The 13726-nt window shown below is 37.9% G+C and overlaps 1 protein-coding gene across 1 annotated transcript in view; it reads right to left on the reverse strand.

Annotated features, from left to right (window-relative positions):
• Nucleotides 1-13726, reverse strand: part of gpr158a (G protein-coupled receptor 158a) — a gene marked incomplete at both ends in the record, with an annotated part of 101496 nt that overhangs the window by 40187 nt on the left and 47583 nt on the right. The window contains 2 exons of the mRNA XM_081352089.1: nucleotides 3404-3472; nucleotides 6414-6643. Of these exons, the coding sequence (XP_081208215.1) occupies nucleotides 3404-3472; nucleotides 6414-6643 (299 nt within the window). The remainder of the gene's footprint in view (nucleotides 1-3403; nucleotides 3473-6413; nucleotides 6644-13726) is intronic.

Below are 13726 nucleotides of genomic sequence, written 5' to 3' on the forward strand. Positions count from 1 at the left end.
TGCATGTACATTGCAAGACCTAATGCACAGACACAATATTTTGACAGCAAGCCAATTTTAAATCCTGTCTGTTTATATTCACTTTAACTAGGGCTGTCGGTCAATTAAAATATTAAATCACTATATTAATACAGTTGCTTTTTAAGAGCAGACAACTTCATAATGTGTGTAATTATTGGGTTCACGAGTTTGTGTGGATGATACTCAAGGCAGAATATACACTCACCTAAAGGATTATTAGGAACACCATACTAATACTGTGTTTGATCCCCTTTCGCCTTCAGAACTGCCTTAATTCTACGTGGCATTGATTCAACAAGGTGCTGAAAGCATTCTTTAGAAATGTTGGCCCATATTGATAGGATAGCATCTTGCAGTTGATGGAGATTTGTGGGATGCACATCCAGGGCACGAAGCTCCCGTTCCACCACATCCAAAAGATGCTCTATTGGGTTGAGATCTGGTGACTGTGGGGGCCATTTTAGTACAGTGAACTCATTGTCATGTTCAAGAAACCAATTTGAAATGATTCGAGCTTTGTGACATGGTGCATTATCCTGCTGGAAGTAGCCATCAGAGGATGGGTACATGGTGGTCATAAAGGGATGGACATGCTCAGGTAGGCCGTGGCATTTAAACGATGCCCAGTTGGCACTAAGGGGCCTAAAGTGTGCCAAGAAAACATCCCCCACACCATTACACCACCACCACCAGCCTGCACAGTGGTAACAAGGCATGATGGATCCATGTTCTCATTCTGTTTACGCCAAATTCAGACTCTACCATCTGAATGTCTCAACAGAAATCGAGACTCATCAGACCAGGCAACATTTTTCCAGTCTTCAACTGTCCAATTTTGTTGAGCTCGTGCAAATTGTAGCCTCTTTTTCCTATTTGTAGTGGAGATGAGTGGTACCCGGTGGGGTCTTCTGCTGTTGTAGCCCATCCGCCTCAAGGTTGTGCGTGTTGTGGCTTCACAAATGCTTTGCTGCATACCTCAGTTGTAACGAGTGGTTATTTCAGTCAAAGTTGCTCTTCAGTCGGCCCATTCTCCTCTGACCTCTAGCATCAACAAGGCATTTTCGCCCACAGGACTGCCGCATACTGGAAGTTTTTCCCTTTTTCCCTTTTTTTCCCTGGTAGTGTGGCTCCTATCTATACACACAAACTCCAAGAGTACTCACACGGCGGACGATGTTGCCGGTTCACACACCTGATCAGACATCTTGCAAGGCTCAGGCTCCGGGGGCTCAGGCTTGCTCCGACCAATTTTCCAGCGTGGGCTCATGCATCACTGCAGGCTCTAGCATTCGCTCCATGCAGCTTGGTGATGGCTGGCTAGCTGGCTGGGCTTTGGGTTACAGGCTGTGATGAGCAACACTGCTAAGTCCATATTTAAATATACTTAATGGGAGGGTCCTGTATTCTGTCACACACTGGCTGTAATGATGCGCGCAAAGTTGAGGAATCAAACAAAACAGTCTTTAATAATAATTCCAACCGAAACACGTAGGAGAATGTCAGGAAGAAAAACAACCATGCCACAATAAAAGATACATGACAAAAAAAGTAAGGAAAACTCAGGGTTTAAATACAAGGGGAACAATGAGGATACTAATTAAACAACAGGTGAACAAAATCAGTAACTATGGGAACAAACTAGTGAACCAATTACAGAGAACATGGCAAACAGAAACAGAACATAGGCTACATGTTACATTGCCAGAGAAAAATATACTGTGTTAATTCAGAATTTCAAACATGTTCATCATAGAGGATGTGTATTCAAGTCACAGTATGTGTGATTTTTATTTTTGAATTACTAAACCTAAGTGACCAGATAATAGATATGAATTAGATTCAGATTCATATTTGCAAGTAGCCCAAATCAAGAAAATCTGATCCTATGCCTTAATTGACCACAACAAATTCCAATCTAAAGCCAGATATCTGTGGGAAAAAAGTTGACAAAAAACTGTTTTTTAAAACTTTTCTCTTGAGCAAATCTCACAAAAATGGTCAATAATGTCACATATTGAAAGCACATATTGAAAGCACATATAGTCATATTTCACACCAAAATCAAAGGACCAAAATAAGAAATTCTATATTGCATAAAGAGAATGAAGAATATGTGAAATAATACAGACATTTTTCTCATGCCACTCATAAACTGGTAATATTCTAAATGATTAAAAACAGATTAAGACATTTGTTTTCTAAAGGACAAATGGACAGGAAATGAAGGCCTCGATATACTCACGGCAAAAAAAAGTGTCAGTGTCTCTTCAATTAGAATTACAACTTCCTACTTCCTACTATAAAGTGACTCTCCATTGTATTCATGTTTTCACTTGAGGATGTCTGACCTTGATGGACCGAACAGAAGAAATGAACCAGACAAGATTTCCTCCTCAAAGAAGGCGGAGTCTCAGAGCCACACTTATTACTATTTTATCATCGCCACGGACCAAGTAGTTCATAGTTGATGGTGCTTACCAGCTAGAGGGAAATTTTATGGAAGGAGCTTTGCCAAGCTGTTTCGAGCTCCCGAAACGAACACAAACAAACTTCGTTTTGGCCTGATTTTGTTCAAAATGAAGTCACACCAGTTTGAGGATATCAGGGGCGTTATGGTCACATAAAGAGTGATTAAATGGCTAAAATGGTCTTCCACCATCATTCCAGAATTATCTCAAAGATTATTACTTTCCAGGACCTTGCATGTGCTAAGCCTCTAAATCAGTTCACTCTAATTGCATTTACCCTTCCATGTCAAGACATGCCCACAGCTTCCTGTGAATGCCACTAAACTGCAATTACTGTGAGCCAAACGGCTCTGCTGGATAAAGCACATGACAAAATATGTCTAAATCAAAACTTTATCGATACATCGACAGCAGATTGTCCATCAGTGAAATATCTCGGCCAGGATATCTATTTTATCCTAAATTGCTTCAGTGCATTCTGCACCATGTGAACATCTAATTAGTGTTGTAATATCATACATTTAAAAAATGTGACTTTTGCTGTATTTTATAAAGTTTCCGGACCAAAACAAGCTAAGCTCTAACAAAAATCTGTGTCTTCAGTGTATGCAATATTGATGTGCTTCCTGCGGATTGATTTTTCTCCATGTATCAAATCCCTTTTTCATATTCTTAAACATATCATACATAAATCACCAGATTTAACAGCATTCAGAAGTCCATAGAGCTTAACTCGAATTGATCCCGCTACATTTCTTTAATGATTAAATTAGTGCCATTAAAAAGGCATTCTCCTCCTAATGGCTACATTACATTGCAGTATAAGTCTAAGAATATTAGTCACCAAAGTGCAATTCATTTTAACACTCCTAAAGTAATACATAGTAAAAATGACTGCGGTCATTAAAGCTTACCGGAAAGTACAAGAGGAGTGCTCCAAACATGATGGCCTCTAGCAGGATGAGTCCTGACGCTCTGATACTCTGAAACACATCAAAAAGAACATCACATTGGAAAACTTCTCTCCTTAAACTATTCTTTTGCTAGAAATGGGTCAGTGGAAACCTTCCATTTGTGACTACTGCATAACTTATCCCTTTGCGCACAAATGCATTCTCCTTGGACTATTCTAATGTGTTCACAGGGGTTGATTCATCTTTGTTCTCTTCAGACTAATGCCTTGCGCTGGAATAAACCTGCTGTTTCACAATGACATTCTCAACTTGATTCATTTTGAGTTTCAAAGCAGTGAACTTCTTTTTTTTTTTTTTTACACTTTCCAAATAATTTTAGAGAGGTGTTTGCCAAGCTAGAGCACAGTGTTCTGGGTGGTTGCTCAAAAGATTCCACCTCCAAGTTTTATTGATATTCTGGTAAATAAAACAAAATAAATTGTTACTCATGATAAAGTAGTATCATATTTCAATGGAAAAATATTTTTACCATTAGCTACGTGAGGCAAAATATGTTAGAATCAAATATAAACTATAAACTTGTTAGTCACAACTTAACAAGCGGATTGGATCATTGAGGGTAAATATTATTATGCAACTATGCATTACTTTACGGGGAGCTTACGACCTACTAGCTACATTCAACCTTAAGAACAAATGGTGCAACCCGACAGAGTACAGGGTTAGTTTCAAACTAGCTAGAAGGTACTAAATATTGAGGAATTTATTTCCAGCAAATCTAAAAAAAAAAAAATTAATTCTCTGACAGTGCGGCATGTATATTTAGTTTGGCCGGCTGGCTCAAGTATGTCTCCTTTAAAGCAGAGAAAATGAGAATTCCATTAAGAGGCAACAGGTGAGCTGTCAACTCCTTTCTGAAATCAAACGGCCAATAGAAAGCACTTGACAGCGCGAGCTGAAACAGAACAAAATTTCTAATCCTAACTCTGTCGCTTTCATTTAGACTTCTCCAGCATTTATGGATCGCTTTCAGGCAGCGCCCAGACGGAGCATGCTTCCAGAGTAAATTAAAATGCTGGCACTATCAAAACTGAGTGCCCTACATATCGACAGCCTAAACGGCGCCTCACTGCAGGGATTAATGAACCTTCCTCGCAGTCAGTGTGAATCCAGTCCACTATTACTCAGACCACAGACTGCACGTCTGCTCAAGCTGAGACAGTAGCATGTGCGGTGTACGCTTCTGAAATACTCTGCGTATACGCCAATGGTGTGTTAAGTGTAATAAGTAGCCGTCTGCATTCATAATCTGTGCACTAATCTACAGACTCCTCCTGAGAGAGGGAAAAAAATAATAATTTTAATGAATCTAATTAACAGGGAGACAATCCAGAGACTGGGCTTGCAATTAACAGACAGAATCAAAGAGAAGGTCAGTGTTAAAGTACAGGTTGGACTGAACCATGTTGGCATATGCCATAAGTGACAGAAATCCTTAAAGGGACAGTTCACCAAAAAATGTAAATTGTCATTAATTATTTACTCATGTCGTTCCAAACCCGTAATACTTTCATTCATATTCAAAACAAATGAAACTTAAGCGATTTCTGTTCCTCCCATTGAAAGTCGACCAAAGCTTTTTCAAGCTTTATAAAGTTCATAAAGACATTGTAAAAGTAATCCATATGAATTGAGTGGTCTTCTGCAGAGACACAGTCACTGTATACAGTATGATGAACATATTCACATATAAACATTGATCATCACACAAATATGGTAAACCAAAGCTAAACTGTGCTTGTTTGACTTGCGAGAACGAATGAGGTTTAAGTATGTTTAAACATATGGTATCCGTTTACCATATTTGATGAGCTCTGTGTACTATATGTGTGACAATCAAAGCCAACAGTAAAAGTATCTTCATCTGTGTTTCGGAGATGAATGAAACACTTATGGGTTTGGAACGACATGAGGGTGAGTAAATGATGACAGAATTTCCAGGTTTGTCAATTATCCAGTCAATTACTGCATCACACATATTCTAAATCATAAAAATAGCTGTACTAGTTGATTTCGTTCAGCACCCTCTTTCTTCTCACTCAGCAAACTAATTTCAACTTCATGAAATCAACATTTCATGTCCATTTATTTATTTATTCTGTGAAGGAGCCATGTAGGATTATGCAGTCAGCCTCAGCTTTGTGTTGGGTTCTGATCACCCTGTTGACGTTTCTTTTCTGATAATGATTGTCTGACTATACATTGTCCCTTACATAATGCCATGGAAAGAACCTTGACTCTGTAGATAAATAAGATCCCTAAGTGTAGCCGGGCTGGACTGATCTCTCTCTCTCTCTCCTTCTCCAAGGTAGTTTGCAACAAATAACACCTCTTTCTCCTTCCTCTGTAATTCCTTTGTAAATTTAGTCTCTCTCTGTCCCTTCTAATGGTGTAATCCATTTATTTAGTCAACCGGAAACTCCATTCTCTCTGTCCTTTATCAACATTTATTGTGCCTCAACCTGTCTATGCACTAAATATCTCTTTAATTAACTATAATGCAGGCTTAAAATATACCATTTCCTATCCCCTAGACATGCTGTCTTGAATTTTTAAGTAAAATCAAACTGCAAAGTGAGAACCTGCAGTGATTGCGCTCTTGTTGTCACACTGAATTTAATTACTGATAGAGAATAGTTTAAATTCTGAAAACTCAGATGGAAGCAAAGATGTAGTTGTCGCATGATGATGAAAGCGGTGCACAATGTAGATTAAACTTGCAGGGTATTTTTTACTTTTCTTTTGTAATAATGTATCTCAAAACTGTCTACTTTCTAATTTAACAGGGAATAAAATATGACCTAACAGGCAAGATACTGTACACTCAGAGTACGAGTGACTAATTGTAATGTAACTCAGCATGGAAACACCCTGGTGTCAATAAGAACAGGATGTGCTTCATGGAAACAGTTGCCATCTTAATTAGCTCCCTCCGGCAGCACATGCTTACCTTGTTCCTGCGGAAATGGTAGAGCAGCACCATACTGATGAAATCCACCAGCATGCACAAGCCCTGGAAGGAAAGCACCGCCATACGCAGGGCGCCGTCACCCCGGGCCACGCAGGGCGTGTTGTCCTTGCAGAAATCACAGCCTTCCTGGCAGGGCAGACAGTGGCTGGAACTTTCTGGAACATCCCTGTGATGTGGTAAACTCTCTGTGCCCTTCACACCAGATTTCCCTAAAAAAAAAAATTAAATGATGTTACATGATGTTCGTTCACTCTAAAAAAATCTTGGGTTATTTTTTCTACTCAAATCCTGGATTGTGCCTGTTGGGTCGTTTTTTTGGGTTATTTTTTCAGTGTTTGTGTAGTTTTTGTGTTACCCAGCTCCTGGGTCAGATGTAACAACCCAATGTTTGGGTAATTTTTGTGCAACCCAGAGCCTGGGTCAGACGTAACAACCCAGTGTTTGGGTAATTTTTGTGTAACCCAGAGCCTGGGTCAGACGTAACAACCCAGTGTTTGGGTAGTTTTTGTGTTACCCAGCTCCTGGGTCAGACGTAACAACCCAGTGTTGGGGTAGTTTTTGTGTAACCCAGAGCCTGGGTCAGACGTAACAACCCAGTGTTTGGGTAGTTTTTGTGCAACCCAGAGCCTGGGTCAGATGTAACAACCCAGTGTTTGGGTAGTTTTTGTGTAACCCAGAGCCTGGGTCAGATGTAACAACCCAGTGTTTGGGTAGTTTTTGAGTAACCCAGAGCCTGGGTCAGATATAACAACCTAGGGGTTGAGTTATTGATTGTGATTGTGATTGTTATTGTGACCTCTTCAAGAGAGAGCAGTGCAGCTCTGTCAAATTAGTGTGTCTTCGGTAAAATACAGGTTTGTGTAAATTCTTTTGTATAAATTCGTTATTGTTCTGTGTTTCGTTAAATTTTATGCAAAACAACATACAGGGGCGCGATGTGAGTCACCTAAACGAGTGTCGTGTCGGTCTTTTCGCGTGATGGAAATGCCTGATGCCTTGCACAATTTTTTTTAATTTTGTTCAAAAAAAGATGCAGAATATAAATAGCCTAGAAATCTAGACGCACCCTAGCGGCAGCAAAATGTATTTCGCAGCCAGGTGGGTCTAGCAACTCTCAATAGACCTTCTAGCTGCAAAAACCTAAATTGGGTCAGGCCAATCACGTCGTGTATAGAGTAGGCGGGGGCGGGCTTAACATATGACGACAGAGTTGCGACGGCTGCCACTTGAAAACAAAGTATGGCGGCTGCTGCTGGAGAACAACGGTCTTTCGAATCGGCTTTGGCCGCGACTCTGGAGGACTTGGAATTAAGTTTTTCTTTGAGAAAAGAGAAAAGAACGGCACTTAAGTCATTCTTAAAAAAAGGAAGATGTGTTCGTCGCTTTGCCGGCCAGATATGGCAAAAGTTGAATCTATCAACTAGGCTCCGCTGTTGGGAAAATGCTCTGGTTGGTTTAAGAGCTGTCCTATTGAGTGCAGAGGGAATTTGAAAGACAGCCGTCTATGGTGAGTTTCCAGACCTAACATCTTGATATTAGAAGTTAGAAGTTCCCCCGCTAAACATGATACAAGTTCCGGCATGAGATCCAGCGCTGTTACGGTGGAAACGGGACAGAGACTGGTCGATTACACTTGAATTGCTTCTAAATGTTTAATTTTTACTTCTAATATTTGTTAAACGAGCTTTAATGTATGCAAGTATTCAAAACAATATAAAATATGCTATACTGTAAAATATGATCAAAAATAAAGGAATTATCATGCAAACCAGTGGTTGTATTTTTTTTATTATTTTTTTTACATTTAGAGGATTTATGTTAATCTGTATATATGAATTCATGAATTCCAAAAAAAGTACTATAGTAAAAATGAATAAACCCATTATGCTGGGTTAAATGAACAACCCAATTTGCTGGGTAAAATTAAACCAACATGTGTTCTGTCCTATATTTACACATCCCTTGGGTTGAAAACAACCCAAATTGGGTTGTTTTTAACCCAGTTTTCAAACAACTCTGCAGTTATTTTCAATCTATGGATCTTAACACTTGCATGCATTTGCATATGATCACACCAATAAAAAAGCATGAACAATTGTGAAAAGTAGCAGCACAGACATGACATTTAAAGCGATCCAGCCCACCCTATCCTCCAGTCATTGGTGGTCTCATCAGTAGGCAATTCACACTGTTTCATGTGCTAGCCAGGGTGGATGGGTGTGTACACACCATCTGGGCCTTCACTTTGATGCGCCAGTTGTTTCTGCCTCAGTTACACATATCACATCTTTTCATAATAACAACATCATGCTCTTTAATAGCTTGAATTTTTCTTAAAATCTAACTATAAGCCATGGTCTCACAAGAAAAAATATAAAAATAACAACAAATGCCACTTAAGCTGATTTATGGCTGTCTGTGATTACCCATATTGCAAGATTTTAAAGGTGAAGTGAGAAATGTTTTCTATATGTTACAAATTCTGCTCCTGGAGGGTCAAGGTCCTGTTGATCGCCAACCTACCAGTATGGAAATTTCTAGTAATCCTGAACACTTGGGAGCTGGAGTGCTTAATTAGGATTGTAGTTAAACCCTTCAAGACAGTGGCCCTCCAGAAGCAGGACTAGACACCTCTGCAATTAGTTTAATGTGGAGAGACAACTTTAAATGGGATGTCAAACATCATTTTGTATATTTTTCCCCCTGAGTTTATTTTAAAACAGAGGTCAAAAATAGATTGTGCTAAAAATTCAGGATCATTTTGCACCCACCCCCTCAAGATTTAGTAGAATAAATTGACATGCAGTTGCGAAGTTACTTATATTCAATAGACAGTCTGTTGGGGGACCATCAAAATAAAGTGTTAGCAGATATTAACTCTTTCCCAACCAGGGTTTTTGAAAAAAGTTGCCAGTCACCACCTGTCAAGCTGTGTAGTTCAGACACTTGCAGGAATTACGATCCAAAGAAAATTAATTTCAATACACCAACCAAAATACAGGAATTTGTAGAAAAAAAAACACTACACACCACCTAATACCAGAACAAAGCGTAACTCAAACTGAGGGCTTACATACACAGCAAAACAGAGGTAGAAACTAACTAGATAATTAACACAACACACCTGAACTGAGGAACCTAATCAGTTAGTGACCATAGAAACAAACATGGAGAGAAAGGAGGAGAACTGAAGTAACTAACAGACTAGGGGTTTGATTACATGACAACGATATGCTTAAAACTGAGAAGTTTTTCCTTGAGTTTTCCTTGAGAATTAAAAGTTAATTGTCAAAAAGATCCCCATTCACTCTTCCATGAGCACTTAACCTCGTAAAAAAAAACAAAAAAAATTCTTTCCTTTTCCTTTAATCCTCTCTTATCGGGCTTATGCTACTCTGAACAATGCCTGAACTTTGTATTTTGAGCCTCTTCACGATGACTCGCTTAATTTAGTTCTAAATTGTAAGTCGCTTTGGACAAAAGCGTCTGCTAAATGACTAAATGTAAATGGATCCATGAAAACGACTAAAACACTGTATTCTGAAACACTATAGATTGAACACATTATACGCATGTGCATGACGTCATCGTTTTCACTGGATCACGTTTCTGTTGTTTGCACAGAGACCATTTTCAAAAACTTGCACTTTGAAACCTGTTTTCAAAAGTTTGCGTTTTCAGGCAAAACGCCGTTGTCGTGTAAATGAACGGCCAAAACGCATAAAAAGTCTTCCGTTTTTCAGTCAAACCTGAACAGAACAGAGAAACAGATTAAAAAATCAAACTCAAAACGTGACACCGCTAGCATTTTCCGCTAAAGTTTCATGGCCCCAATTATTTTGTTGTATGACTATCTGAACATGCAGTATATCAAAAGAAAGAACAGACCCTCTGCATTAAAAAAATTAAATAAAACTTTTATTCAAGCTTCTTGCACTTCAAATCATACAAAAATCATGTTTTTGTTAAAGACTACATCCAGATCAGATTCAGCTGGAGATGGAGTAGATCGAGTGCATCAACAACCCAAAAGCTTCACAGCTCTTCCTGGATTGACATTTCATTCGGTATTTGCTATTCCTTTAGGGCAGTGCTTCTCGAACTTTTTTGGCCAAGGACCCTTTAAACCTTTAACCAGAGTGCGAATTACCCCACCATAATTGGGGGGTACTGCTCCTTCACTTCTTCTATGACCATCATGGTCCACCATATCAATCCCCACCGTGATCGCCAAGTGCAATATGTGTTGTGCAACACACATACAAGGTCTAAACATGCGACAAACTGATAATCAGTAGGCTACAGAATATCTCATTGTTATTATATATCAAAAAGAAACTGTTTTGATCAACTCCCAAAAGTTAGAAGTTAAGTGCACTGAAATACCATTCTAATTACTAGTAAAAGTAATACCTTTACAAGAAGCCTATTGCCTATTTCAGGGTTTTTCCTGGCTCAAAATGAGGCGGAGGTGGTAAAATCATAATAATGTATTTTAATAATAAGATAATTAAATGTGTATTTAATTTTTTTGTAGATCATCATATAGCCTAATGTGTTTCCCACATTTTTTTGTTGGTGGAGCTTGGTACCTCTAGGGGGGTCCGGGGGCATGCCCACCCGGAAGAAAATTTTGTACACTTTAAAGATAAATTCATTAATCTGGTGGACTTTGAGTCACCCGAATCCACTATTAAAAACAAATAATCCACCGCCAACCGCCTATATTCTTTTATTTAGATATCTTCATCTGATCATCACATTAAAATTATTCAAATTCTTAGTGTTAAGCATGATATTATGGTAACATATCACACTGAAGTAGGCTGATTTAAAATGAACATTTGTTTAAAATAAAAGTTCTTCTTTTGGCAAAATTACATTTCCTTAAAAGCAAACAGAGGCTTTACTCCCTTCAAGCTTAAATTGTCAATGTTTCATTACATCACTGTTTGAAAACACTCAGAATAATTTTTTGTACTTTTATAGAGGGCATTTTCCCCTAATTTTATTAAATGTATGCTCCATCTTTCATTTCAAATTCTTAAATTTGATAAATATATTCAATTAAAATAATTAGACACTAGGCTGTAACCAATAAAATGAAATACTTTACATTGAAAAATTATAACTGTATAAAATTAGATTATTTTAAATATTTTTGAAAATACAAATAAGGAATGTTGAAAAGAATGATACTTTATGAAACTAGCGTTTTGTCATTCAACGTTGACACTTGCTTGAGAAGTTGAAGTCGTTCCCTATCTCCGCCACGGTGGTTAAAAATGGTACGGTCCACAATAGCGATCTGAAATCGCTTTACATTCAAATGTTCCTACACTGAAAATAGGAGTTGACTTGTATTGTAACTGTAATTATATTTTTTCACAATATCAGAAAAATTATCTGACCCCCCCAAAACTGATATTTCTGTCTTCATTGGGGGGTATAGTACCCCCCAGTACCCCCTGTAATTTGAACTATGCCTTTAACCCCCTTTAATTGTTTTACCTGTTTATTTAACCTTTTAATTGAACCTTTAACTTTAATTTTGAGAACCATTGCTTTAGGGTAACCGTAATATATAGAATAAAAATCTAACGGATGACATGAGACTGTATACACGCACCAGCGTATTGATAACATAAACCAGGATTATGATGGCCAGACATGAGGGGTTACCATTACTTAATCAGAAAACTACTCAGTAGAGCAGGTAAAAGAGAAATACACAGAACACAGCCGACTTCTATGGGATCAAATTCCCGCCAAATATATAGCGGTCACGTATAAAAAAATAATAAGCGTGAATCAAAAATTTAAAAACACATGTAAAAATATATTGCACAAACTGAAAAAAATAATGCAAAATGATCAGAATAGCAAACAACGTGGTCACGGATCAAAATATAATAAGCGTGAATAAAGAAATAACAAGCATGAATAAAAACTTTAAACACATTAAAAGTTATTTTGCACAAAACTTAAACTTATGGTCATGCTTTGTTAAAAAGTATGGTTTTATTACTGTGTACTTTGTGCTTTCTTGCATTTTCTGCTCATATTTTACTCTTTTGTACGCTTGTGATGTTTTTCTCTTCGCTCTTCTTTCTATGTTCTGCGCTTGCTCTTCCAAATGTTGCAGTTCGAGTTTCATGTAAATTAGGGCGGGCTTAAGCGTCACCATTGGTCCACTAGTTCTAGATTGACAGATACTCCTCTAGCCAATCAATCGAAGAGGGGAGTTGACGTCACACTAATGCGACTCGTGGTACAAGCTGTTTATGTTTGTACAATTTCTTCAATCCCATTATAATATACTAAAATGTTATTTTCTAATACTTTTATATACTGTTCAATTTCTTATTTGTGCTTTGATATGTGCATTTATTAAATTAATTATTTTCGCTTGGCATACCAGCGTGATTACGTCACCGCACACTTCAGTGGGTGGTGCGCGCCCGTGAAGCACTTCATTCTGAGTAAATATAACAACAAAGAAGCACTGCTGCACTCTCTTTTGTTTCATTTTTCTTTAATCATTATACTCCTTTTCAGGAGTGCTACACTTACAAGGGAAGACGGCAGTTCAATTTAACTTTACAAAGACTTTCAAGCAGTAAAGCTATCTGAACTCTGGACATAAATAATTAAATTCATTTTTTTTTTAGATACATGAGAATGTTAATGTGCACACAGGTAATTGGTGTTAAACAATATTACTTGGCTCATGATGCCAATATGTTAAGGCTGCTGTTAGCGAAACATCCTGCAATTATGAAACACTACAATTCGTCGCAAAAACTAAGTTAAAAACGGCCATTGTCTGAAGACTTTAGGACTTTGACCTTTCGCCGCTACGCATTGCCTACCTTTTTTTTATTAACCTCGCCAAATTTGACAAGATTATTGAAAATGATTGTGTTACAGAGAAGATATAGAGAAACCAGTTGAATTTAATACAGTGGTTTATTACAAACTTACTGTGTTTACTTACATAGCTACATAATTGCATATTACTTTAGAATTAATGTTTTAAATATAGCTTAAAATTTGAATACAGTAACATCTCCATCAGCGATAGGTAACGCTGTTTCTAGAGTGCCGCTGTCCTGCAGAGTTTAGCGTCAACTCCGATTAAAAACCTCACCTGTCTTAAATATCCTAAAGACGATGATTAGCTGGTTCAGGTGTGTTTGATTAGGGTTGAAGGAGCTAAACTCTGCACCCAGGAGTCAGGACCGACATTACACATCCTTGTTATTGATTAAATATGATTTTAAATATGAAAG

The sequence above is a fragment of the Scardinius erythrophthalmus genome, assembly GCF_964197995.2.
Source record: "Scardinius erythrophthalmus genome assembly, chromosome: 22".
Classification (NCBI taxonomy): domain Eukaryota; kingdom Metazoa; phylum Chordata; class Actinopteri; order Cypriniformes; family Leuciscidae; genus Scardinius; species Scardinius erythrophthalmus.